This window comes from Netta rufina (assembly GCF_964035555.1).
Source record: "Netta rufina genome assembly, chromosome: 2".
In the NCBI taxonomy this organism is placed as follows: Eukaryota; Metazoa; Chordata; class Aves; order Anseriformes; family Anatidae; genus Netta; species Netta rufina.
In genome coordinates, this window is record NC_140124.1 from 147,035,033 (window position 1) to 147,062,849 (window position 27,817).

At 49.3% G+C, this 27,817-nt stretch overlaps 1 protein-coding gene across 6 annotated transcripts; it reads right to left on the reverse strand.

The window, feature by feature from the left end:
- Positions 1-909: 909 nt before the first annotated feature.
- ZHX1 (zinc fingers and homeoboxes 1) lies at positions 910-26,432 on the reverse strand. 6 transcript variants are annotated; one of them, XM_084282561.1, is made up of 4 exons: positions 26,205-26,432; positions 25,613-25,718; positions 10,816-14,203; positions 910-1,754 (listed from the first exon to the last, which is right to left on the reverse strand). In XM_084282561.1, exon 3 carries the CDS (start codon positions 13,984-13,986, stop codon positions 11,359-11,361), a length of 2,628 nt encoding a protein of 875 aa, XP_084138687.1. In that variant the 5' UTR covers positions 13,987-14,203; positions 25,613-25,718; positions 26,205-26,432; the 3' UTR covers positions 910-1,754; positions 10,816-11,358. The 6 variants fall into 6 exon arrangements, 5 of the variants coding, with proteins under 5 accessions (XP_084138687.1, XP_084138686.1, XP_084138685.1 ...); XM_084282560.1 differs by lacking the exon at positions 910-1,754 and adding an exon at positions 4,859-5,751; XM_084282559.1 differs by lacking the exon at positions 910-1,754 and adding an exon at positions 4,859-6,358.
- Positions 26,433-27,817: the final 1,385 nt, after the last annotated feature.

Consider the following 27,817-nt stretch of genomic DNA (forward strand, 5'->3'; position numbering starts at 1 on the left):
CTGTGGGGTTGGGGGGTGCTGAGGCACGGGTTTGGGGTCGCGCTGGCAGCGCTGAGCCCCTCGGGGAGAGCCGCAGAGTGTGAGGGGAGGCTGAGGGAGCTGGGGGTGGTTGGGCTGGGGAAGAGGAGGCTCAGGGGAGGCCTCATTGCTCTCTGCAACTGCCTGAAGGGGGGGTGTGGGGAGCTGGGGGTCGGCCTCTGCTCACAGGTAACCAGTGATAGGACCAGAGGGAATGGCCTCAAGTTGTGCCAGGGGAGGTTCAGGCTGGAAACGAGGAGACATTTCTGCTCAGAAAGAGCTGTCAGGCACTGGGACGGGTTGCCCAGGGAGGTGGTGGAGTCCCCGTTCCTGGGGGTGTTCAAGGAGAGGTTGGACGTGGTGCTTGGGGACATGGTTCAGTGGTGACATTGGTGGTAGGGGATGGTTGGACCAGGTGAGCTTGAAGGTTTTTCCCAACCTTAATGATTCTGTGATCCCGTTCCTAGCATTTGTGCACTGTTTTTATGAGGTAGGTGCTAAAAGGGCGAAGCTTCCCCTCCTACTTGGAACAGGACTATTGCATTTCCTGCTGCTCTGCTGAAGATCCTGGTCACGAGTCATCCTAATGGAAATTTAGAAAGATACCATAAGAAATACTCAAACTTAAGTGTCCCGTGCTTAGATGAATTAATTGCAGAACTGTGGAGTTATTCTGTTGGTATCGTGGTCCAGTGTGCGTGCCAGGGTGGATGGAGCAGTATTTCAGTAACTTTTCTATTTGATTTCAGTTCTCGCCCAAGGCAGGATGGGGAACTTTTGAAATCTCTTTCAGAAGGCTTTCAGAAGACAGAACATCCCAAATCTCCCTGCACTCTGCATTGTTGTGCTATGGGAAAAGGGGACGCAGCAAAGTAAAGACTGATCCTACAGCTTCTTTAAGATTTTAAGACTCAGACATGGCACTGCTTATTAACAGCTGCCCATCCTGCCTCAGGTTACCACCATACAGAAAGTGTATCGTGTTTTAAGTGTCCTGCAGTGTTGTTTCTTCTCTCTGCCCTGCTGGCCCTTTCATCCAGGGAAACCCATTTCCTCCCACCAAACCACCATATAAGTTCAGAGAAGGTGAGCTGAGAAGTCATCCTTGTGCTTCCCTGACCTGAAAATGGACTCGTGAACCTGTGCCTACCAGAACAGCATTTGAGGCCAAACCACTGCTTGTATGGATAATTTGAAAGGTTTCCTTCTAGCAGACATGTGAGAAAGGGGTGGAGGATGCTTGGGTTCAAAATATGCTCAAAATATCTTCCACACCAGCATAGCTGTGACTGGAACTAGCATCAGCTGGTATAAATCCTTAGGTAGAAATTAAACATTGGCAGGTAGATTTGACCAGAAAATTAAAGGGGATTGAGGTTTCTTTTGCTTCTAAGCTGACCGTTTGGCAAACAAGCCCTCCTGAACATAGGAAACTGCTTAACAAGCAAGTCTGGAGGGAAGCAGGAGCTTGCTCCACGTGATGCTTCAGTCGTTTCGTTACAAGCGTCAGGGTATGCGAGCACAGTCAGAGCTTCTTGTATGCGCACAGCAAAACCATCTGTCTCCTCTCTGCATGCAGACTGGTGTGCTGAGCTCCTGCAGGACACGCAGAGGACACGGGAAGGAATCTGCAGAGGTTGGCACTGGTGTCTGAACAGCTACAGCGTCTGCGCCTCTCTTCACACATGCTGGGCACGTGCTGTTGCTTCCCCAGTCCTCCAGGACTGCCGGTCATGCTGCAAAACACAGGTCTGATGAGTACAGCACTAAAATCCAGCAGGACTGTTAAGAACAAATCGAAAAGAACAAAAAAAAAAAAGAAAAAAAAGAAAGAAAGATGAGTAATCAAAGTGAAATGTGGCCCCCGCTCAAAGTAAAACACAAAGTGCAAGGCGCTCCCAGGGGCAAACCCGAGAGCAGCCAGCTGGCTGCCAGCGTGGATTGCGGAGTCCTCCAGGGCTCAGGGTTTCAGCCACCGGTGCCTCTGAGGATACCAACGTGGTCTGCAGAGGCTCAGTGTTGCAACGAGCGTGCCTCTGCCTGGTAAATCAATGATGGGGGAGCAATTCCTGAGCGCCACGCAGGGGGCCTAGCGGCTGACCGTGTGCTTTGAGGCAGAAGTCCCAGGCATAGCATCGCTTCTCTTCTTCCATCCTTCCTTCCTTCCCTGGCTCTCCCTTTCTCCCGCCTCCCCTCAGACATTTAAAATGCTCCTCGTGTCTTAGTTACCGAAATTAAAAATGTGCAACTTAAGGAAATTCCTCTGCCTTGTCAGCACTGGAGGTTTGCTCAATTCCTCCTGCGAGACCCGAGTCATCGGCGGAGCTGCCAGCGCGCAAATCCCCGCTGTACGTGAGCAAAGCTGTTTGCCTGAGCTTGCACGGCGTGGTTTGCTGTGGTGCTGTGAGCCTGGGCTTCACTTGGGAGAAAGCAGCTCTGCAAGAGGCAGCTCTGAGAGGGTTTGGAGATACAGGAGCCTGAACTGGTACAGCTGCTCCGTGTATCCTCAAGGATAACAAGCCACAGATGAATCTCCTCCTCCAGGCAGACGAGGTCTTACCCCCCTGCCAGCCGAAACCACCAGCTCAGCGGGTGAAAATCAGGCCAGTGGCACCGACGGGCTCTGAGAAGTTGCAGTCGCCGAGTTCCTGCGCATCAGCCAAGCCGCTGGAGCTGCTGGCATGAGCCTGAGCCAGCTGTGGTGTGCTGGGACCCAGCTCCAGCCTCAGCGAGCCGGGGACGAGGTCGTGTGCTTCAGCTCGCCGTCAGGGTGAGCCCGGAGAAAGCCCGGACACGCAGGACAGCCCAAACGACGGGCAGGAATTTGTTCCGAGCTTTTTGGCCAGGAAAAGAACACGCAGCATGGCAGGCAGAGCTCGTCTGAACCCCCACAGCCCTTCTTCTCCCAGCTCCCCAGCCTATTCCGAGGCGAAATTAATTCCAAAGAATTGCCCCCTGGCTTCTTCCAGACGCTGAGAAACACTCGTACCTCGAGGGGAGAGCAGTTTGCTTTTTTTTTTTTTAACTTATGGACAGTCATAACGTGGGCTCTCCCCTGAAGAAAAGACGAGGAGGAGCTCGTTATGGAGCTCTTCATTTCCTGGCAGTGTCTCGAGGTGTCCTCGTCTCCCTCTGCTTATTGCCTCCTTCCTTTTATTGAGCCCTGAGTTCTTCACAGCGCCAGCCATCCCTCAGCCTCTTTGCACAGTGCCAGACGAGGGGATATTGCCCGTGATGGAAAAACAGCACTTTAGGTGAGCTCTAGAAGATTGCAGGCTGGTTTGAGATGCAGCTGCAGGTCCCAGGTGGCACCAAAGCCACCACAGCAGGTGGCGTCAGGCCCAAAACTCATCCAGAAACCTGAGCTGACTGCCTGCGACGTTGCTGCCTTGCAGGAACAGAGAGAAGTAAACCTAATGAACGGGAAAACAACCAAGAAACCAAAAAGCTACGTCAAAGAAATGCACAAAGGGCTTGGGGATTGCCCTCGAGTGCTCCTCACAACTCGTGGGCTTTCAGCCCCGCTCTCCTTGTCTGTCTGGAGGCTTCCACACAGAACACCCAAAGTGGATTTTTTGGGGGTTCTCTGGTGCAGCTTCTGCACAGCTGGACAGGACCAGTCGCTCAGAGAATTACTGCCAGAGCTGACCTTTACTTTCACCCAAAGACACGAATCAGCTAGGTGAGACCACCAGTTTCTCCCCCTTTTCCCATCTTTTTTTTTCTTTTTTTCTTCTCCCAGATAAATATTTTAAGGTAACGCACATCGGCACCGAGACTGCAAGGCGACACGGATGGGAAGGAGTTAGTCACAGCGTCACAGTTCAGCGTTTTTGCACTGGAAACACGTAGTCAGAGCTTTCATTTTACACTACTCGAAGTGCAACAAGTCATTGAACAGCCCCAAAACGCCATCAGGACTTGAAATTATTAAAAATAGCCGAGTTTGGAGCCACTGCCAACGCAGCAACCGAAAAAAGGTAACTTTAAATAAAAAGGTGCTTGTGTGACGTTTTTCCTGCCTCCCTCTGGAGCTGACCGAATCTCGGACAAGCATTTTTTCCCCTCCTGTTTTTTTTTTTTTCACTGGACCGAGTGCAACTATTTGGGCAAACACCCAGCTGTGCTGACCGCTAGCGCTCGCCTCCAGGTCGCTGCTTGGGTTCAGGGCGTAGTTTTTTCCGCGCTGACACAAGCCACGGCACAGGACCGGCTCTGCTGCCTTAAACCTGTCTTTTTCTTTCAGGGATCGACATGTGGGAGTGAAGCCAGGTCTGTGGGGACAATGGGGTCCCGAGCACCCCAGGCCATGGCACAGCGGCTGGAGCAGGACACCGCAGGTAGCTGGGGAGGTGAGGGAGGCTGGCGGGAGGCTCCTGGAGCTTCCAGACAGATTTGGGGCTCAACAAAACACCCACCTCAGCCACTGCCTGAGGAACACTCACATTTTTAAACCAGCCCTGAGGTCACCCAGCGTGACGTCCAGTTGACAGGGGCTTCAGCAGGGAGGCTCCTGCTCGCCCCTACTCCTCCCACCCCAAATATTTTCAGTGTGATGATAAAGAGCGTCTGCCTTAATGAGAAAAGCCCCGGGAACGTCCCTGCTGATAGGGCAGGAGAGTTAGCAGCAAGCTGCTGCCCCGACCCCAACGTGAAGCTGCCCTGGTGCTGGCTCTCCAGCCAAGCCACTTCTCCACTTGTATCGCCTCCGAGGCATCAATGAAATTCGGTTTTGTGGAACAGGAAAAAAAAAAAAAAAGCACTCGGCAAGATCCGTTTCGTGACATTTTCAGACAAACACGGTCTCTGGTTTCCACGCGGCCCTTGAAAAACACACACACTCAGTAAGGAGACGTTTATTCCATTATTTCTGGTTTCAAATTTTTTTGGTACAAAGTTTATTTTCAGAAGTCCCCACGTGATCCTTTCTTCTACCAGCTTCTTGTAGGATTTTTCTATCTCTGATTTATTTTCTTTATCTGTTGAAGCAAAAGCGGTAATTGCTACAGAAAGCAATAATGGCAATATTACAAATATTTTACAGCAGCATCCATTCATCTCTTTGCCTCAAAAAAATAACAAAAATAAATCCAAAGACGAGATCCATACCGCCACAAAGGCTTAGGTTTGTAGTATCAAGAAGTATGCTGCGTTCCCATATATGAGTTGTACAAGTCCGGCACAACTTTCCAAGTTTGTGCAGAGCCTGATAAATAAGACACAGAAATATCAGTTACATTATACTGTTTCTAAGAACTTTTACTCTGTAAAATGTTTGGTCACTCCAAGCTATAAGCTTAATCACATATCAAAGAACACAGGCAGTAAAGCCCATCTTACTAGAACATATAGGATTAGGCCAAACAAAATATAAGAGGACAAAATCTAGTGGTCACTGAAGCCTCTTCAGAAAAGGTCTAAAACAGAATGTTTCCATTATGTATCAGAATAAAAATGTACTGTATTAAAATTTGATTTTCTTTTTTTCCTTTTTTTTTTTTTTCTTTTTTAAAAGCTGTCTTTTAATCAGTCTTCTATTTACAGTGCAGAACTTCTGCCAACTGCAGTAGTTTTAACTTTGGCACAACACTAAGTTCCAATCCTTTTGAGTATTCAAGTCCTGTGTGTGTCCAAATATGTTCTTGGTTTCACGAAAAGTTTAGGGCCCATTCACAGTTAACCAGTTCTCTTGAACTTTTTCAAGAATTGCTTCCCCTTCACCACGCTGGGCAGCTACAAAGGAAAGACACTGTAAGCTATTGCATCACTCATCAGAAACGCTTCATTCTACACGAGAACAGCATCGCTGCTTCCGTTAACAACAGCACGTACGCCAGACATCACACAGACTGCTACATACCGGACACCTTCTAAAAACCTTGCTGGTCGTTAGTGAATCGTCTTCCTCATACTTCCAACACATTAACAACGCATTAACTTAGCTTCATTTCACATGTCAAACAGGACATTTAAATATATTGCAATATATTATAGGAAATTGCAAAGCTCCATCTTTTCTGTAAACGAGACCGACACCTGTTAACTCTCCTGTGCACGTGAAGAGCGGTACCTAGTGCCACATTTTCTGTACAATATAAAGCCTTCCCAGTAGGGCAACTCCTTTTAGTGCATTTCTCTACAAACGGTGAGCATACGTGCAGGTAACCAACTAGGCAGGATCGGGAACGCTCCCGTAAGCTGGGACTGGAGGCAAGGGGAACACGGCAAAATCAGAGCGGAGCGCTCGCGCTTGGTTGTTTCGTCTCCCAAGTGAAGACTTGGCAGCTTGAATCTTCTGTCATCCTAGCAGATTCGTTAGGGTAAGTTTCATGATAGGTATCTGGTATTGGATAAGCATAAGGAGACGCTTTGATCAATTGGGATACAAATATTACGTCTCAACGCACTTTTAGGTATGCACAGTCCAATGCTCGGATGGTAACACTCTAAAATATTTTGGCAACCCGACAGCCGTATTTATGCCACAGTACTCTAACCAGGACCAGCTACGTTATCCGCCACTGGAGTGCCAGCTGCTCTAGAGTAAGGAACAAAACCCAAAAGGAAGACCTCACGCTTCCCCACGCGTGCCATCAGGGAGCGGAGGCGAGTACCATCGCTCACACAACGGAAACCCTCCAGAGACCAGCGCTGCCACCCAGCCAGCACGCTGCAAGGTGAAGATTCGTCTCCCCTAATTCCAGACATCTCTAAGATTGGTGTCTACCTGCGAGCTGCCCGTAACAGCCAGCGGGGTTTGGGGCACAGTTCCTCTGACTGGCTGCAGGCATTGGGGACGAGCAGCCTCGCACTCAGCCAGACGAATCCCCCCTGAACTCAGGAAAAGTGCTACAGGATCCTCAGCCACCCCCCAACATTTTGAATGTTGTGGTAAGGCTTTTTTTTTTTTTTTTTCTATGAGTATCCACTGAAAAAGTGCAGATGCCCTTCACTGCAGCAGGAAAAAAAAAAAAAAAAGACAAAAGAAAAGCTCAGACCATTAGGCTTGAAAATACTGTCAGCAAGCTGCCCGTGCTTCAGAAGCTCCCTTTTCACAAGTGGGACAATGACACTGAAATTTCCACTATTGAGTGTGTACAAATAGCTCTGGAGAGGACTTTACTTTTTTTTTAAACCTCACCAAACCTGCCCCAGTAAGTTTGTGTCACACCAAACATCTTTATCCCAGTGCATCAGAAGCTCGACGGGGAACACAACGGGCAGAACCCAGCACTGCTCAGGGCAGGAACCGAGCCCTGCACTTGCCTGTCCCATCCCCGACACGATTATCCCAGGCGTTCCCAACAACTTCCAGCAGTTTTACTGCTCCCTCATCGCTAATTCCTCATTCCTACCGAACGCAGGCAAAAGTATTTTCGAATAAATAATAAATTAAATCAAAGACAAGTAACTACATTTCATTGCACTCTACTTTTGTGCCTTCGGGTGAGGGCGGGGATATTTACTAGCACAGAAGCCTAAGGGTTATCTTCTCTCCTTGGGAGATAGGAACACAGAGAGGAGGAGGTGGTGGAGGACACGGTTTGGGGCTGTCATATTTACAGGAGCAAACGCCGAGATCCGATTTGGATGCGCAGCGCCCCGTTAAGTGCAAAAGGAAAATGCTCCCCACCTTACAGCTTGGTTCCGCAGCAGCCAGACTTGTCAGAGTTACCGCTGTGCTTTCACTTCTGGGGAAGATGCAGGAGGAGAGTGTCTGCAGCTTGGGGCTTTCTAGCTTACGGGACTGCATCAGGCTTTGAATCTCTTTGTATGGGCTGCAGAAATCCTCTCTCTGCTCTGAAGGAGAAGGGAGAGCATTCGCCTGCCTCGGAGCTCCTTGGTGGGCAGGAAGACAAGGGGCTTTCACCCCAGGTCAGCAAGCCGTGCATTAGAGAAATTATTTCATGTCACACGTGGACATCGCGTGAGTTTCCTTACTGATGACCAAAGTTACTGCTAGAAACCATATTGCACATAACGCTGTGAAAAAAACCCTAGAAATGGAACTGGACAAGGTTCAGAAATGGAACGGCCTGGCTCACTGTAGTGTGTTAGAGATAATCCACTGAATCTAATCACAGGGTACCAGCTATCTTTTTTCTGCTTTCAGGTCAGAGCTGGGATTTCTGTGTGCTGCACACGAGTGACTGCAGCGCTTGTTCAGTGCTCGGAAGAGCGCAACGTGCAGTGAAGCAGCACGATGCAGGGACAGCGAGTGCCTTGGCGGCTGTGACGCTGCCTGCCTTCAGCCTGGCTTTATCCGGATCCCAGAGACAACGTTAACCAGCACCAGGTCAACCAGGTGATCGGATCTAAGATCAGATGAGATGAATCTGTGCTGACCCCCTGCCACCAGCACTTCGGGGCTGCCACGACCAGGGGCTACAGACAAAGCAGAGCATCCCTCGGCCTCCAGCATGCCGCCAGCTCCTTCCAGTGCTCCTCCCACCAGCTCTGCTGCAGGAGCCTCTGGGAAGCATCTCCCACAGTGCAAATACACCCGTGCTGTAAACGTGAAATAACCTGGACTCTTTTTTTCCAACTAAAATAGCAGATTGTGAGTGGTAAGTGCATACAGCCGGTGTTCTCAGGACTGAACCCACACAGATTTTTCTCATCCTTGGCACAACCGAAAGGTTGCATCTAGCCTAAGGGACAGGTGGGTACCCTGCACCTCTCGTTACCCGGCCCCCAGCACCTGGTTTAATTTAAGTTCTGTGTTCTGCCAAGAGATGAGACGGGCTGTGAATGCTGTTATAACAATATTATGCAACGCGAGGAACTGTGATGTTTGCAGCAGTTGAAGATCTGGTCCAGCACACACCAGCCATCCTCCCTGACCATTTTACTCAAAGAAGACGTCCAATCCAACTATATTTAGTCTGATAAACAATGTGTTTCCTCTTCCTGCCTTTCTCAGACCAGATGTGCTAAGGCCTAACACTGTAGCTGCGTGTTAGTTAACAGAGCACTGCCAAAACGGAAAATTTCCCAGTAATCATACAATTAACTTGGATCTTTGTATTTTTTTTTTTTGCATCTTTTAAAGAAGGTTAGATTTAGTGATAAACTAAATGCTAACGAAAATCAAGATGCTTATCAGGTTGCTTGGGTGTTGTTTTTTGTTTGTTTGTTTTTAAATGAATTCTGGCTCACCCTTAAGGTTGAAGGCAAGTCCAGAACTCGCTTGTTGGAGGCATATTCCCAAGGAGTTTAAGGATTTGCTTTAATATTTCTAGAAACTTAAAAATAGCATCTCTTCCCCTACTAGTTCTGTCCTTTCCCACCCATGAAGCACTGATTTCTGACCCTGTGGTCCCAGTGGAGCTTGAAGCTAACGCAAATCTTCCCTTGATTTTGTGCTATCCCCGACAGCCTCACCCACCCCGTCACCTGCCAAGCCACAGCTCCCAACCTCCCGCAGCAGCCCGTGCTGGGGAGGCCAGATCCTGACCTCTCTTACACCAGCTCACAGACATTTGTCAGACATTATTCCCTCTCTTGTTCTGACCCAGGTTTCAGCCACAATCTGGCAGGAAAATCGCATTTAATATGAGCTCCTCTGCTTCGGAAAATCATCACCGAAAAGATTTCCTTGGTCTTTTGACAGTTATCACAACAAGGAAGAAAGAATAACTCTAGATTAGGTTCTTGGAGATGCAGAAACATCAGGACACATTTTCTCTATGCTCATCTTTCCCTCACAGGTCAACAGATGCAAATGCCTACAGAGAAGAGGTCGACAGATTTGGAAAGGAGATGGCTAGCGTGCACTCTGTTAGTGCCCATGGACAAGCAGACAACGCTGCTTACAGCAGCACCAGTTCATTAGCATCTTTAGACACCTAAATATAAAGTAACTTACCCCTAAAAAATGCAGACTGACAGTGGTACAGACACAAACTACTCTTCCTTGGAGTACCACTCCTCTACAATGCCAGGTATCTGCCTAAACTTCTGTGAATTTGGCCCCCTGTTCTTAAGTTGGTCATCCAAACACTACGAAGACTTCATTGCCTCGAAACCATTTTTTCTTTTCTTTAAATATAAACACTCATCCAAGATGCAGATGCTCCCTATCAGATTCGACTGCTCCTGGAGTTCAGGCAGATCGAACCATCCCTACAAATACGTGTGCTCACCCCGCAGCCCTAAGAGCGACCAGCACAGTGGCAAGCTCAATCCACGAGGCTGAATTTTAGCTTAAACTTGCACGTGAAACATTCAGCCGGGCTATCGCTAGAGAACAAGCAAACACCGCTGTGTTTATCGTGCCTAACCATCTAAAAGCCACATAACTTCATTTCGTTTGAGAATTATAAAGCAGGTCGTTGCCACAACTTACTTGAAACCCTTTCTTACTAGCACCTGAAGACGCTTTTCGCCTCTGTCTCTGTGTATTCTTACACGACCGTAAGCAACGCTGACCCAATGGAAACAGGCAGGTTCTGCCTTGTGTTCACCTTAAAATACAGTGTAAGATTTCAAGAAATTAGTCTTTTTAGCTAGAAACATAAATACTTTTCTTACCATTTTCCAACAAAGTAAAGAATGCATAAGCTAAAAATGAATGTTGCTATCAACTGCATCAAGTCTGTCAGGCATTTAAATTAAATTGATGTAGAATACACTGATTAAATTTAACGAAAAGCATCTTCTAGCATTAAACTCGTTCAGTTAGCTCATAATTATCAGCAAGAAACATTTCAGCACAAGCTCTGTAAACCCAAAACACTTTGAAGATATGCAAAAGGTGCAATATCGCCTCGTTTTCTTAAACCAAGCAATCCTCACCCCTAGGTTCATTGGTTCCTTTGTCACACTTTTCCCCTTCTCTTTTGTTTTGAATCCTTTCCTTAAGAAATAAACCCAGGCCTTGAAACCTTTCAGGTGAAGTGATGTTTGCAAAAACACATCCTAGGTTTTTGTATTTTCCTCCTTCGCGAGCAGGCAATGTTCTCCTACAACAACAAAAAAATATGCGTCTGTGGTGGTTTGTGGTTTTTTGGAATCAAACAACATAAGGCAATGAAATATTGAGAAGCAGTCATGTGAATGATGAACCTTCCCATCGGTAACGCGGAAGAGGAGGAGCTGAACTGGAGCTGATTTGTAACCCCATGTCCTAGGCTGGGCCTGAGGATGTCCACCTCTGGTAGCAAGGAAGCAAACGCTGGCCGCCTGCACGGGTCGCATCTTGCCCGTGTTCTCCCGGGTGCCAGGGAGATGCTTTGCAGGTGCTTGCTAAAACCGAAGGCCAGGAAAAATGGTTTGGCTCTTCAGCATCAGATCAAACCTAATTCACAGGTTTTTGGCTCCCAGATCCCAAACCGTGCGTCAATCGGATTTGGAGAGTTTACGCTTAACATGTCGGGGCGGTTCCCACGTATCGCTATCGTCTGTTTCTTCCTCGTCTTCCTGATCTTCCAGCGTTTCGTCTTCCTCCTCGTTCTCCTCAAAGAGCTCTATCCCAAGTTCTAACCTCCTTTGCCTTTCTGCAAACCACTCTCGGACCTGCTCATACCCCATGTGCGATTTGGCTACCAGTTCATCGAGGTCTTGCTCGTTAAGGAATTTGTGCTTCATGTAGTAGTCCTTCAGGATCGCTGTTCCAGTTTTGAATTTTATCACCGACACGCCTCTGTCCCAGCAGTTTAACCTCTTGCTCCCCCGAGGCCTCCCTCGAGGCCTTCCTCTCCCCCTCCCTTTTGGTCTTCCTCTCCCTCTCTTCCTCGCGAAGCCCTGCCCGTTCAGGCTGCCCGCGTTGGCGCTCTGGTAGTAGTAATACCACTTCAGCCCACCATTTTTCCAGGCGTAGCGAGTATCACCGAACCAGCTCACAATTTCTGACCTTGGGAGCCCTGTTTCTTCTGCCAGCTTGTTGTACTCTTGCGGGGACGGCCACTGAGTGCGAACAAAGGAACTTTTGAGCATGTGCAACTGCTCTGGGGATTTTTTGCCTATTTTGCTGGAAGCGGAGCCCCCCGACTTTGGTCCCGCTGCTCCGTCTCCCACAGATGTTTCTCCAGCCTCCTCTTTTGAGCTGCTGGCATTGCTCTCGTTCACGTCGGCTCCCTCTTCCTTTAAGACATTCGACTTCCGTCTTTCTGTAAACCAGGCATCGATCTCCCTCCTGGTCAGTTTGGTTTGGGCTCTTAACCTGTTCATCTCCTCGTCCGTAAGGACGGGGTTATTAAGAAAACTCGCCTGGAGGACTTGCAGCTGTTCAGCCGTCTTCTCCTTGAACTTCTGCGGAGTGAAGTCGGGAAATGCACCCCACGAGGACTTGCTCTGGGGAGCGGCTCCCGTTGGGGACTCATTCATTTCGTCACTCGAGTCAATAACAATGGTGGTGCACGAATCGCTGTTGAGATGAATCCCGTGGTTATTCTTCGAGTTCCTCTGATTGTAGCGCGTGTCACTGAACCACTTCTTGATCTCTCCTTTAGTCAGGCCCGTTATTTTCATAAGCCGGCTGATTTCCGAATCTTGAGGGAACTGGTTCTTCAGGTAGCTGACTTTTAATTCTGCCAGCTGTTCCTTCGTTTTTTTGGCCCGCATGCCGAAGGAATCGGGATTCATTAGGGCGGTTTCGTTTTTGATCGGCTGAGGGGCAGGCACGGCAGCTACCTGCTTGGTTTCTGCCACGGGCTGAGCGGTGTGGATCTGACTCTTCTGCAGCTGGGTTTGGTTAGGGACTCCCGCTACAGTCAGAGCTATCGGGGCTGTCACCGGTAAGGTATTGGCACCTGCGACTTGAGTGAGAACAAGGCCTGGCTGACCGACTATTTGGCACGTCTGTAAAATCGAAGGTAGCCCGTTGCTAGCGGCAGAAATGTGCGCTGGGATGACGGTGATCGTCTGCGGCACCGTGTGCACCGTGCCATTAAATTGCTTCCTCCTCGCTTCCTCCACTTCCTCCGGCGTCCAGCTCACACCGTGCTTCAGACGCTGGGCAGAAAACCAGATTTTGATCTGCTCCTCCGTGTACTTCGCTTGAGTGGAGAGCACAGTGATTTCTGACATGGTCGGGTACGGGAATTTGTTGTAGGTGTTGAGCAAAAGAGGGTTGTTGTCCAGAGCGGTGTTGTAGGTCGGAATGCTATTTACAGGGATTAGGACTTTGGGGATCAGGTTGGAGTTCTGCGGAGCTGTAACAGCCGTGATGACCTGTGCCACCCCGGGCTGAAGCACCGGCGCGGGGGTCACCACCGTGCTCGTCACGTCTGCTGCGCTGCAAACGGCCGAGTGGCTCGCTTTGGACTCGGAAACCGCCGGCGGTGGCTTCTCTCCTGCTTCTTCCGAGTTTGGCTCATTTTCCGTTCCCTTTTCTTCGCCAGGAATGTCATCGATGACGTTGTGGAAAACAGCAATACGTTTGGTTTCACTTTTGTTTTTCATCATCTTCATAATGGGCGTCTTGCTAATGGAGATCCCCGACGAGGGGGCCTCGGCAGGGTCAGCCTGCTCGGCGTTTTCTTCTCTAACAAAGCTCCCATCGAAAGTGAGGTCGTTGACAGTCTGCTCGAAGATTGTCTGATTGTTACGCTTCACCATGGTCAGTTTAAAATTCTCCTCGCCGGGGTGGTACTTCAGATTGTGTTCTGAGAGCGCGTCGTATCTTTTGGTAAGGAAATTGCATTCCACGCAAACGTAGGACGAATTCAGCACGACGTTGGGATGTTCCGAATCCACGTGGAAAGTAAACATGTTGAGATCGGGAGTCTGGAAAGTACAGTATTTACACTCGTAGCCGCCTTCGACTTTACTGGCGTTCTTCTGATTGTCTGAATCCACGCACTCGTGCGCGTCCTCCTCGCTCGTGGCGCTCTCTGCCGCGGGGTTGTTCTCCGCCGGCGCCGCTGCGGGCGGCCCTTCCTCCACGTCCGACACCGTCCCCAGGTCCGGATCCTGCTCGTTGGCTAAGACCATGCACGGCGTTGTTGATTTTCGTTTACTTGCCATGCCTGTTCCTGTGGATGCGATACGGACTGGTCAGCTACAGGCTTAGCTTCAAGCTCTTCTGCATCAGTAATAATGGCTTTTGGTGCTTCAAGTCAGTTCTGGTAACGTCTCAACATTTCTCCCGTTAGCAGCTTTTCTTGGGTAGTGCAATCGGATTAAAAAAAAGACAGTTGAGGATGAAATGTTGAGACACTGCTTTAAAGTCCACATCCACCACCTGTAGCAAAGAAGAGAGCGTAATTAGTTTGATTTAAAGGCTGACTTCTATTCTGCTACATAGCATGGCTTAAGGTAATCCAGCCCCTTAGGGTTCCGTCCACCACTGCTCACCCCTGAAACCAGCAGACCCATTCCAGGAAGAGATCCTCACAGCTAAGGCAAGGACAAATTCCAACTCAATTATAGCTGGGCTACTGATTTCCCCTCTGTTTCCTTTCTAAAAAAGGCACGTTTAGCCTATTTTTCTGCTTCATTACACACAGAGGGACAAGCATGCACAGGGCCTTTCTCCCCACTTTGAAATGAGGCAAAAAATGCCTTTTTAAGGCGCTCTGACAGACAAAAGATGAGTGTCCTTTCCTCCTAGCTCCCCAAATGTCATTTTTCAAGTGAAAGCCAATCCCAGACCAATAAAAGTTGATTGTTAACAAATGGCAATTAACTAAGATCTGTTTTCTTGGCTCTATGCATTAATGGGGACGTGATTGATTGTGTGAACTCTACCAGAGGAAAAAAAAAAAGGCATTAAAAAGTGATATAGCAAGCAGCAGCCAAACAAAATTATGTATTTTCTATTCAGAATTCCTTGTTCACTTCTAAGAAAAACTAAAGAAGTACCAGCCCAATCTGAGGCCTGCATAAATTCAGAGAATAAATAAGTTCTTAAATAGCACAGACTGGAGTGAGTTGTATCCCACTGGGACCACAACTAGGCTGTTGGAAATGATGCACCAACTTCTGCAGTGGGTTATACTCTCTGTAATAGTTTTCGTCTTGAAATAAAAGCAGACGCTGATTTCTCGTACAAGAAATCCCACAGATACATGAGTCTGTAGACAGTGGAACATTATCTACTGCCCAGAGTGCAAGAGGAACATCCAAGCAGCAGCTTCAGAAGGTTTTTGGGGCGTGTAACAGGTTAGAAACAGAAGGCCAGCTTGGATCTTGACAAAATCTTGAAAGAAGAGCAGTGTAAAAGGAAGAAGTGCAGTTTAAAGAAACAAGAAGGAGAAAATAAATACTATTTCCCACAGTAGGGTAACACAGCCCTTTATTTTTGATTATGGGGCGAGCAGAGGCTGTAGCTAGGAAGGAAGGCAAATAATTCATAACTTCACGTTTCGTCTTTAGGCAAAAGACAAAATCGCTCATCCGTAGCTATCACACAGTGCTTTGAAACTGGGCCTTACTGCACTTTGCTGCAAAAATCCTCCCCGAGTGCCTGGAAGTGACCCTCCGAATCTCTCCGCACTGCTCCTCTGCCTACACCCGGCGTGTGCCACCCAGGACGAGGGGCTCCTTATGCCAGGGCTACGGTTACACAGCATTAAGGACACCGCCAGCGCTCCATAAATCTCCGGTAATCATCATTCCAGGGTCATAATTATTTCATAGTGCTGGCACTGAAGGGTGCCCTTCTTCAACAAGCCACCGCCAGCCGTCTGTAAAATCGCAGAGAGGCGTAAAGGATATTTATTTTAAAGCATACACAAAGCGTGCGCTGCAGACCGTCTCGTTTATCTTCGCAGCGAGAAAGCCACGAAGCCCAGCTAAATGGATCCATTTGTCTCCCTGCCCGGAGGGACAAGAGGTAGGGAGAGCATCATTAACTGTGCCACTCCTCTGCGGGGCTGGAGGGCTCTTCACAAAAGACAGGCAACTGCCAAGACGAAACGTTGGGCAATTCTCCTGGGGAAGAGCTGGGTGGTATTACCTAATTTTTCTGCGATCTTGAGTAAAATTTCCGAGATGCCAGACATGCCAGTTGTCACAAGCTCCTCAGCAGCCAGCGGAGCTGGCTGGGGTTGCAGTTTGACACGACCGGAGGTGCAGCAGCACTCACTGTTCTCAAATCCCAGCAAAGCCAGATGTTTGCAGCCCTTCCCAGCCCTCCTTCCTCTACAAACCTTCAAAAGCCCCGGTACTGGTTACTGATGGGATTGCTGCAGCTGCAGCACGCTGCCTGACCACGGTCTGTCAGTGTACCAGGGAATTACAAGTCATGCTTGAGCAGTAGATCAAAGCAATCACGCACACCCCCAGTAGTTAAGTTCCCCTGAAACACCTCTCCTCTTCTGCTTACGAGGATGCCGCTGCGACCTTCTCGTGGGTTTTGACTTCAGGAGGCTTTGCAGCATCCAGCTGCAGGAGGCTGACTCCACTGACAAGGAAGGAATGCAGGTTTGCGTGGGATAACTTGCTTTTTGACAAATCCACCTGTCTTAAAAATAAACTCTTGTTGTTCTCTAGGTGCTTATAGGCTCTTTTTAAAGCGAATTCTTCCTGTATTTTTCTGGGAACAACAACTCCGGGAACTGATCTGTAATTCCCTGCATGTTCTCCCCCTCATTTCAGACCAGGTTTTATGTTTGCCTGCCCCATCTCCCCTGAGACCACCCCTCATCCTCCACAAACTCCTGAAGACTGCCACTACTGGCTCAGGGGTCGCTTTGGCTTGTCCCTTAAATACTTTTGAGTCAAATACAGGAGCAAAGATTAAGATATAATGCAGAAATTCTTCACTCTGAGGGTGGTGAGGCCCTGGCACAGGCTGCCCAGAGAAGCTGTGGATGCCCCATCCCTGGAGGTGCTCAAGGCCAGGCTGGATGGGGCTTTGGGCAACCTGGGCTGGTGGGAGGTGTCCCTGCCCAGGGCAGGGGGCTGGAATTAAATGGTCTTCAAGGTCCCTTCCAACCCAACCCATTCTGTGATTCTGCACTAGGAGAATCTGGAGGAAAAATTCCACGTAGCTGCACTTCATCTCTCAAGACATTCGCTACTACAATGCCCTTTTGTAATTTTACCTCAGATCTTCACACAAGTGACATTCCTAGCACAACCAGCCCACAAAACGGGTATTTTCCCAGGGAAATAAAACCAAACTAAGTGCAGGCACACCTTTTCAAAGGCCCTGGAGCTTATATTTTATCTCCGAGCACGTAACTGCTCAGGACTCTGCTCTTCAGAACATAAACAGTTCATAACACCAATTCATTAGTAATTTTATTAAGACAAGCTTACTCTCCAGAGTGGAATTCAACACTTAAAAGCTGTCTCAGTAGCAGATCTGGATACAGATTTATACGTTTCCTAAGTGCTGCCTCTTTGATTGAAGTTTCAGGAGGAAAAGATATACGGCTGACAGCAGAAAGCAAGTCAAAGAACACGTTTCTAGGACTAAAGTTTTGCCCACCTCATCCTCCCATGCCCCAAGCAGGAGGAGCTGATGCCACAAGAAGTGAGAGACTACAGAAAGTGTTCTCCGCGTGTTAAGGTGCTTTATGAAAAGCCATTTTTCCCTGCTTGCTGTATGACATTTCTGTCCAGCATGCAGGAAAAAGGGAGAAAAATGCAACAAAACCCCAAACTGAACGTAACTGGAAGGATGTGCCCAAGCGGAGTGGCTCAGGAGGGCATCGCTGCTCCTGACCCCAGAATTTTGAGCAAATCTCAATTTAAACCTAATTTTCCCTCACCTGCTCATCCGGGCAGCTCCACTTTACATGGGCAGCTCTTGATTTTTGGAGCTCGAGCGTGTTTAATTCAGGAGGTGAGCGCCCAGTGCTCATAGCACCTGACATCTCCACGTCATTACTCTTTAAAGGATCAGGCCTGGCCACGATCACCGATGCAAACGTTCACCTTAGCCAGCAAAACGGTGGAAGAGTTCAGAGATGGATTTCTTTTTGCATAGTTACAGCTCTGTTTTGTTTTGCCTGCTGTGCTGTTACACAGAAAAACGGGGAGGAAGAGGAAATAACATTATTGACCTGAAAAGATCGTGGAGCGTGTTTTGGGTTGAATAAACATTTAATTCAACCCCCAAAATATTTGTTCCATATTGGCTTTTAAAAACCGTAGCGGTAAAAATTGATTTCACTTCAGAAGCTGTTCATCAAAAAAAGTTTATCCTTAAAACACCAAAACAAAAGGTTTTGTTCCCCCGGGATTTCCTCCCTTAAAACGAAAATCTGGCACAGGCACCGTTTCACAAAATGTTCCTTTCCACTTCCATTTTTTTTTTTTAATTTTTTATTTTTTTTTTCCCTAAGCTGAAAAAAAATCTGCGGAGACCTCAGCTTTCCCAGGCCCCGGCGTAGGGCTGCAAGTACAAAACCTTCCCTTTGCCTCGGGAGCTCAGTGTCCCCAGGCACCTCTCAGCTGCCGCAGCCCCGCAGATGGTCCCGCACCACGCCGGGGTGACAACCCAGGCAGAGGGAGGAGGAGAATCCATTTGCCAGCGGAGGTTTAAAGCAGCAGGAGTGACAGGCATGAAAGCCCGTGGAGGGCGGGTAACAAAATATCCTGCAAATCCTACCTTGGATACAAGGAGGTGGCGACAAACTCTGACTCATAATCCTGCCAGTTCCTTCGCTTTGAACAGCAGAAGGCATTTGTCAGACCTCGGGCTAGATCCTTGCCAAATTTCAAGTTGCAAGTCAGAATTTCAAACTGCAAGTCAAAAATGTGACTCCGGAGCTGACGTTTGATTGTTTTGAAGGTGCCTCCTGCTGTCACACATCGGCTTTACACCTGTAAGCTGAATTAAACCACAAAACCAAAGCAGAATTCACCTAGAGCCTACTGGCAGACTCTCCTAGAACTGGGGAGATGAATTTTTTTGGTCGATGCTTGCAATTTCTTTAGGATGTGCCCTGACCTGATCCAAGCAGCACAACCCTTGAGTTTCCCTCTCCGTATGCAGGGTGCTCGGTCCCTGCTGAGCTTCTGCCAGGAGCCAGGAGAGGCTCTGGGGCTGCTTCGGGTCTGTCTCCACCTCGCTGCTCTCGGCCCGCTCCTGGAGATCACTCACTGCTTGTGGGGCCAGCTGATGGAGGAGTAGCGGCACCTCCACACCGGCTGGGGACTGCAGGCAGCTGTCTGGAGAGGTCAAGGAGATCTGCTGGCAACTTTGAAGGAATTTCCGTCCCTGGAAGATTGCAAAACTCGGCAAGACCCAGACCAACCCGATCTCATTTCAAAGTTAACCTCGCTTTGAGCAGGAGGCAGGGCCAGATGACCTCCGCAAGTCCCTTCTATTCTTTTTCCCCTTACAATCTGGGGATGTTTCAGCTAAAAAGGAGGGCAGAAACACTCTCCGCAGGTCTCCACCACGTAGTAAAACAGTGCCATGTACCCAGTTAACCTCTGCAGCCAGCAAAGCATTTCTACCTGCAGCAGTGCCCTGACCCCAACCTCTTGCTGAGCTCCGTCCTGTGCTGCTCGGATGCTCCCGCTGCTCAGACCCGGGGGCTGAGAGAGCCACCGGGCCAGCACAAGCCCCCAGCTCACTGTCAAACTTCACATTTGGCTTCTTTCACTTCACCAGCGCCGCCGGACGAGGAGCCCAGCGATGCCTGACGCCGCTCCGGGCTCACCTAAACACGGGGCTGGAAACTCAGATTCAAAGCAGCGAAGCTTTTTCTTACTGAAAGCACAGAACGAGTGGCCATCGGGGACTAACCTTACAGGAAGGCATTCACTTTGTGAATGCTGCAGTGAGTGAAGACTGAAGGCGTTTTCTGAATGACCTAAGGAGAGTCCTCCCCAAAAAGCAGGACGGTTTATTGTCTACGTAACATCTCCTTTGAAGGTTCGAGCACGAGCTCCACCAGGTTTAAGATCTCAAGACATGGATCTGTCACCACAGAAGCAACACATTTCATCTACTAAGCCTAAACACTATATTTTGCCTCCTCTGTAGGTTTAAAAAAACACGGTCATGCTTGAAGGAATGCATTCTCAGATATTCTACGTATTTACAGTGCTTTAATTAATACCACAGACATGTTGTGCTGTTTAGGGGAATTTGCAATTACATTTTCATTTCCAACCAAACGCAGCCTGACAGAAATTGGGAGTAACAGGAACTAATCATCTGGAAGCCAGGATACGCATCATTCGCCATTTTCTAAGAAAATGACAGAAATATAAAACCCCAGCAGTCTGAGAACGTGAGGCCTGATCAAACAACACCCACAACTATGATTTGTCCTTTTAACTCAGCAAAAGTCTGCAAACTGCCACAGTAGCAAATGAGGAGAAGGAGTTGGTATTTACAGAAGTTGCAGCTGAAGATTCGGATAAACCATTCGGATCGATGCTCCCTTCCTGCAGGTTTAAGCTGCGGTCACATCGCCTATTTCAAACCCTTTTGATTTCTACCAGTCACCCCAGATCCCACCTATTTTGCACGTTTTCCAATCAACGAATTCGCTACCTGATTTCTGGGGCAGAAGAGCAGGCCTGGTGAAGAGGAGCACGCCCGGTGCCATTATTAAATCGAATCAAAAGCGTCCAGGAGAAGCCCGGGGTGTGGTACTCACAGGGAATGTTTGCGAGCGGCCAAGTTCAGCAGAAGAGAATAGGCAGGCCTGGAAGCCCAGGGGAACGAGATGCATCTGTTGTTGTAGGCAGCCCCAGCAAAATGTTACAGCTTCACTAGCCTGGGGCATGATTCCCCCCTTCCCTTTTGACAGCCAAGTACAATATTAGCTTGCCTTTTCTTTTTTTTTTTTTTTTTATTATTATTTTTATTTCTTTTTGCCATCGTCGGGCTGAGGCCGGCTGAGAATATTTTGTGTCTAGACTAATAAATGTTTGTGCGGATTTTGCAAGAGCGGCTTATGGGAACAGAATCCACTTTTTGTTTTCTGCTGGAGGAACAAAAAATAAAATAAAAATAAAGGAGGAGCATTAAAAACGACCAAGCACCCCCGTGCATTTGTTTTCAATTGCATATTACGGTGCTGCTATTTTATGTGCAATCAATACATAATTTGGAAGAAAAAAAATGCTTTTAAAATTCAGAGCTATCCCTGAGCAGCTAAGGTTCTCTTGGAAACTGAAGGAGGAGTCTGAAATTATTGTTCTTTTGTTTGCATCCCCCAGTGGGAAAGGCAGCACACAAGTAGAAACCACTGTGCTTTGAGGCGGCATGAATCATTAAGAATAAAGATCAGCCCCCCCCCATTTAAACATGAGATATTAAAACTGAATCTAGGACAAAGGTAAACTAAACAGACTCCTTCCTTCCCGGGCAGTCAGTGGGTTAAATCAAATATCAAAGGGGCAACATCAACCTTATCACTTCCTCTGCCAAAATTAAAAAAAATAAATAAAGGTAACTTCTATTTTGCCTGCCCCGACCCCAATCGCATCGCCCGAACGGGTGCAAACTGCTGGGATCTGTGAGGGCCCAAGCCTACATTTTCCCTTTTTCATATTTGTTGGAGGAGGGCGGGGTATCTCCAGATGAAATGGCTGACCGAACTTTTTATTTCCTCGCTTTGGGTGGAAATGACTGAATCTTTCCAGGCAGCGGAGCAGCGCTCGGCCGGCTCCCTCGGCCTCCCCGGGTGGGAAGAGCCCGGCCAGGAGCAGCCCGCGTAACCCTCAGATGCCAGCCCCATCAGGATGAGGTCCAGCAATGGGATGTCGGCTCCCCTAAGTGAGGACGCATCCTCTCGAAACACGTACACAGAGATTTAAATGAGAGATTCCCAAGAACACCTGCCTGTTCTTTCAGCAGGTATGCGAAGAGTAAATTCATTTGACTTCATTCCTCTTTTTCTCAACTCTCCCCTCTTTCCTCCAGAAGGAAACAACCAAGCAATATTAGCAGGGCCTTCCTTTTGCCCTGGTGGAGTCCAAGAACTCGAGAATTAAGAAAAGCGACTTGTCAGGAATCAAGTTTAAAAAGAGTGTTCATGGACTGCGAGGTAAAATACCCGAAGTTGTAATCAGAAACACAACTTTTCACTAAAAAAAGCTTCTTTCCATTGTAAATTATTCCAGTTAGTGAAATAACAAATTAGTTCTCTGCTCAGCCACAGCCTCCTCCACCAAATTTAAGTAAAACCTGCAAAGAAGTCGAAGCTGTAAAACATTTGTCAGATGCAAGGGGCAGCGTTGTGTGGGTTAGCATCACACTCGGATGCCCACAGCACCAACAGGTGCTTTCTTTCCCGAGGCACCAGCTCCTCCAAGAGTTCCCCGCACGAAGAACTGAAGAAGCTGCAGGCAGGGTGAGCCTTCCTCAGTCCTCATCCTCCCAGCGAGGAGTACTGGGGACAGGGAGCTGTGTTTTGGCTTGCTGAGAAGCAGAAACCCCCCAAATTTTCAGGCAGGCTCCGCTCAGCTCCCCTTGTGACTGCTGCTCGGGACACAACCCTGCCTTGCTCAGCACCCTCGACTCCAGCAGGTGCTGCTGCTGGCAGCTGCCCTATGTATACAAAAAAAAAAAGAAACCAACACAGTATTTTCCTGCTTTTAAAGTATATCCCGAAGATTTACCAGGAATTGTGATGTTCTGCAGAAGCCCACAGCTGTAACTAAGGTTTGTGGGGTGTAGAGGGGCTGGGGGTTAAACAAGGCCAAGAAGAGCCACACCTCCTCCCCCGTTGTCTCCCCTGTACTCTTTTTAGGACATCCAACATTCCCAGGTCTCGTTTTGTCCCAGTGACCAAACAGGAGCCTGGAACTCATGCACGACGCCTTAAAACCTCTACAAACCATGTGCCTAAGTCACAGCACTCATTATAAGCCGGCAGCTCTTTCTGGTCTCACAAACTATATGTGGCTCGAGAGATGCTCTGAGGATTCAGGGCGCTGACCACCTGCAGCCTTTGCCAGAACCATGGCAAAGTTCAGGAGCTCCCTGCTGGCTCCAAGGCTGGCTCCAGCAGCGGCTTCAAGCTGTGGGTCAAGAAGGCCAAGACACCCAGCGAGAACCTACAACACCAAGTGGCTTTCTGGAACGGCTCCAAACACAGCTGGAAGCCTGTTTTTTTTTTTTTGGAAGTGAGCTCTTCTGGACCTGTTAGGTGCAAGCAGAAGTCAAACTTTCAAAGCGTGTTTGCATCATTAAGCTCTCCATGATCTATCTCCAAGGTCTTTTAAGAGCTACTAGCAACATGTTCAGAGTTCTTGCCTGTTTTGCCCTTCATGTTCTCCCACAACAGCAGCCGTGCGCTCCCTTTGGGCTGACTTCCAGAGCTGGGTAGAAAGGACCCCCTGGAAGCAGAGATGCTGCTTTATGCAACACCTTGCAGCTCGCTGCACTCTGAAGGGTACGAGAAAAGAGGTGAGTGGTCCTGGTGTGGTTCCTTCCAGCTCTCAGAAAGACAAGAGAACTGGAAATGAACCATCAGCCAAAGGGAGGCACAGCGCAGCGTTACGAAATGCCATCTGGCTGCTGCAGGATAAGGAAATGAGGCATTTTTGGTGGCTCCCACCTCCACAGAAAAAGAAACAACTGTTTATGCAGCAGAGTGGTTGGAGTATTTCAGGAGGCCCTGAGCTACCCCAAAAACCAACAACGAAACCACAAACCAAACCGAACCCAAACCGAACTAACATGATGGACTGCAATAAAAGATGAAAATCAGAATTAATACTACCAATGACAATAAAGATGTTGAAAACTTCACTCATCACATCCCTTGTGTAGACTGCAGGAGGAAGCACCTTTAGTGCCTGATGTGACAGTGTCAGAAAGTTAATTAATAACACCACAAAACTGGATTCCTACGAGCACACACTCGGCAAAGGTGATACAACCAGCAGCAGGACTTGAACACTGATACTGGTACCTGACTGGGAAATAGCGAGGAAACAAAGGGAGGAGGGGAAACGGTGCTATCCTGAAAATTGCATCACTTGTTTACAAGTCACCGGCAACTCCGAGGCAAACCATCTCGGGCATTTATGGATCAGTGACCTCACGTCTCTGGCACAGGACGGAGAGGGAATACCGACCGTGAGTTCACAGAAGGGAACAGCGCGTCCAGGCCCTCCTGCACTCAGCCAAACGTGGCCAGAACGTCCCCTCCCCTCATCACCCCAAAACTTATCATGGAGGACTTCTATTAAACAGACCCCAAAGAGCTCGTTCTGTCAATTTTGCAACAGGCTCAGGATTTCTGAAAATTAGAGAGGCTAATTTCATAATATAAAAAAACACTGCATCTGGCACAGGGGAATTCTCAGCTAGACTTCAGAGACACAAAGAGAAACTGACCATAGAAATAGAGATTGGCCATAGCTCAGCCACAAGCGAGTATGCCTCGGTTATATTTATTATGTGCAAACAGAACTAGAAAAACAGTTTACACTGACTTGCTGCTTTAGAAGTTGGTTCCATAAAGATGGAAGAAATTCTCAACTCAAACTTGAAGAAAGCATCAGACTTCAAAACCAGTCGTAGATCTTTGAAGTAAGACTGTTATGAATTCAGAAGTCACATCCAAACAAAAAGATCATTTATGTTAATGGTAACTAGATAAAAAAAAAAAAAAATCCTGTCCCTCAGGCTTTGTAAGTGACTGGGGGAAAAACAGCTCAAGGATAGTAATAAGCCTAAGTGAAACACCACAAACTGCTAAGGGAAGCAAAAGACCCAAGGAAACAGCCTTTTTGGTACATTAGGAACAAAAGGAATCCTAACAACAGCACAAAGTCCATCACTTGACAGAAATTCTTCAGCGTGGAGAAATTTACAAAAGGCAGAACAGTTCAAAAGCCAGCTCTAACAGGCTCCAAGGACACATGGACACGCAGCGATAAACATCGTCTTTCCCAATAATAACCAGCAGAGATAAATGACAACAATTACGGCTAGCAAACGGAGCGCTGGATGCAGCTGAAGCAGGCACAGGTCATCGAGGGCTTGGCAAGAGAAGAGAGAGCCCAGGAGAGCCACAAGAAGCATTAAAGGAGTAGGAAAGCCTCACAAAGAGAATGTGTGCCCTACCTCCAAGTGTTATGTCCCAAACTTGTCTTTGTTAAACAAGCACAGTGCACAGGTGCTTTACCGAAATGCAAAGGGCTTTTTGGCTGGGGAAAGCTAGGAGGACTGCCAGCCTGAAGTTAGCAGTCACCTCGGTTAGAAAAAATGGCACCTCCTTCTAACGAGCTCCGGGGAACCCAATTAACAGCGTAACTGGAAGAGGCTGCCTTGCTGGCAATGTTTAAAGACGGTAACAAATGGGTTTTGTACATGATGTCTGCTTGTTCGGGGAGGTTTGGACTTACGGCCTATGGTATTTGGGTCCTGGGCTTTGCCTCATACAGGTTGTTCTCCACAGCTGGACCGGGTTCCTCAGAGCTCCCACCAGCTCCTCGTGCGTGCAACCCCTCTGAGCAAACACCACCACAGCACAGGCTGCTCCTTCACACCAGCAGCGCAGCTTTCCAAACTCCCCTCTCCTCTCCCCCTCCAGCTCGTCCTCACCTCAGCACTTCCACAACAAAGCCCCCCCCTTTGCACGGATCGCCGTGCACTTTGACAGCCCCGAGGCGCAATCCGGGCCGCCTGTCCCGGCTGGGACCGCCACCTCAGCCTTGACTCACCCTTCAACGAAGCCAAACTCCTCCGTCAAGCCTGACGGGGAGCCCCAGCACCTACCGGGCAGCGCTGACAGCCGCAGCCTCTCCGCTCCCTCAGCGCCCCGCCGCCGCCTCCATTAGGCGCCTCGCCCCGCCGGGTGCCGATCTCCAGCGCCGCGCAGCACCTGGGGGACAGCCGGGCGTCAGGGCGGCCCCCGGCACCCCAAAAACCCCCGGCAGGGCTGGGGACATGGCCCCGCTCCCCTCCCACCGCCACACCGAGCGTGTGTGTGTGTGTATATAGAAAGGGGGGGGGGGGGGGAGCCCGGTCTCGGCTGGCTCCGTCCCGTTTCAAGGCACGGAAAGCGAAGTTGCTCGCCCTGCCCGTGTGCCCCCCATCCCCCCCGGCTCTGTCACAGCCTCGTTTATCCCCCCCCGGGGGCCGCCAGACAATGAGGAGGAGGAGGGCGACGAGGCGGGGCGCCGCCGCCCCACCGCGCCCCGTTCCCCCCTGACGGAGCCGGGGAAGGGGTGCTCGCAGCCGCCCCCTCTCCTCAGGGCCGGCCGGGGGAGCGCCTCGCCTTCTCCCCGGGGGTCTCCCGTGGCCGCTTGGGGTCGCCCCCCGCAGCCGCCTCGCCCCCCTCTCCTCTCCTCGCAGCCCCGCCGCCTGCCTCCTCCTCCGCCGCCGCCATTTTGCGTCTCCGGGAGTCGTCCGCTGCCGGCGGGGCGGGCGCTGAGCCGCCGCCGAGTCCCAGCTCCGCCGGCCGCCCGGGCCCTCGCCTCGCCGCCCGCGGCGCCCACTCGCATCCTCCCGGCGCCTCGCAGCCTCTCCCCCCCCTCCCCGGGAGGCTTTGAGAGCCGGGGAGGGCCGGGCAGCGGCGGGCCGCGGTGCCTCAGCCTCCCCCGGCAGGGAGCGGGGCGGAGCCGCTCCGCCCGGCAGGCGGCGGCCGGCCCGGCCCGGCCCGGCTCGGCTCGGCTCGGCTCAGGGCATCAAGGCGCTGAGGGCGCCCGGCTCCCCGCCCTCCGCTTCTTCTCCAGCCCCGAGTTCCCCTCAGGTGCCCGGTGCTGAGGGAGGAATTCCCTCCGGGGCTGGCTGGGACACCCCCAAAGCCTTTGGAGAAAAAACAAACGAAGAGCGAACAAGCAAAAAACCCACCCCAACCCCCTTTTTTTCCACCTCCAAGTTGAATAAAGAGGAGCTCTTCCTTCAATACGCGTCCAGATATCTTAGTCTACGCTTCGCTTTAACTCCCACTGCGTACTTCTCTTCAATAAGAAGAGCTGTGTTTCCACATACCGCTGCTTTTAGCAATGTTTTTACCTCAGACGCTAAAAGTTGATCTTTTCCCCAAGTCAGAAAGGCTTCTGGGAGCCCTTAGCTGTGACAGCTGTTCATGTAGAACCGAGATTTACACCTTTATATATATATATATATATATATATATATATATATATTAACTGTGAAGGTCTTCTCTCCAGACTAATAACGGGAAGAAGTTTGCCCAAAACTTTGAAGAGCAAAAGTTTTGATGCCAGGAACGCTCCTGCTTCCTCATTGCCTGTCATTCCCTTTTAAATATGAAATTTTCCAGTTGCAATGCAATGAGCTGACTGTGGTTCCATAGGTAAAGATGCATTTAGGATACCAGGTTTTCAACATTGTCTTGAAGTGGATAAGAAGAAACACATTTTTGCCTCAGTGATACTTTTTTTTCCTCTCCTTTGCCTGGAGATGCAATGAAAGCTTCCTGTTGTCCGCTCAACACAGGCATCTTCTTCACGGTAGCTTTTTAAATACAGTGCTAACAACACAGCTCTTTGTTCCTTTCTGTACATCTACTGAAACGTGGAAGATTAGGTGCCAGGCGTAGGTCAGTCTTGGAAAAAGCTGCCACCCCTAACACACTGATGGAAACATCAGCATTGAGTTGCACCTGGCTCACGATTTGCCAGTGTTTGCCTAGAAAGCTCCATGGTTTATATGGCACAGATCCTGCAACAATTGAGAAAAGTTAGACTTGGAGTACTGTGTCCAGCAGTTCTGGGCTCCCCAGTACAAAAAAGACAGGGGTCTCCTGGAAAGAGTCCAGCGGAGGGCAACAAAGATGATAATGGGGCCTGGAGCATCTCCCCTGTGAGGAAGGGCTGAGAGACCTGGGGCTGTTCAGCCTGGAGAAAAGACTGAGAGGGGATCTCCTCAATGTGTATAAATAGCTGAGATGTGGTGGACAGAGGGATTTGGCCTTTTCAGTGGTTTGTGGGGACAGGACAAGGGGCAATGGTC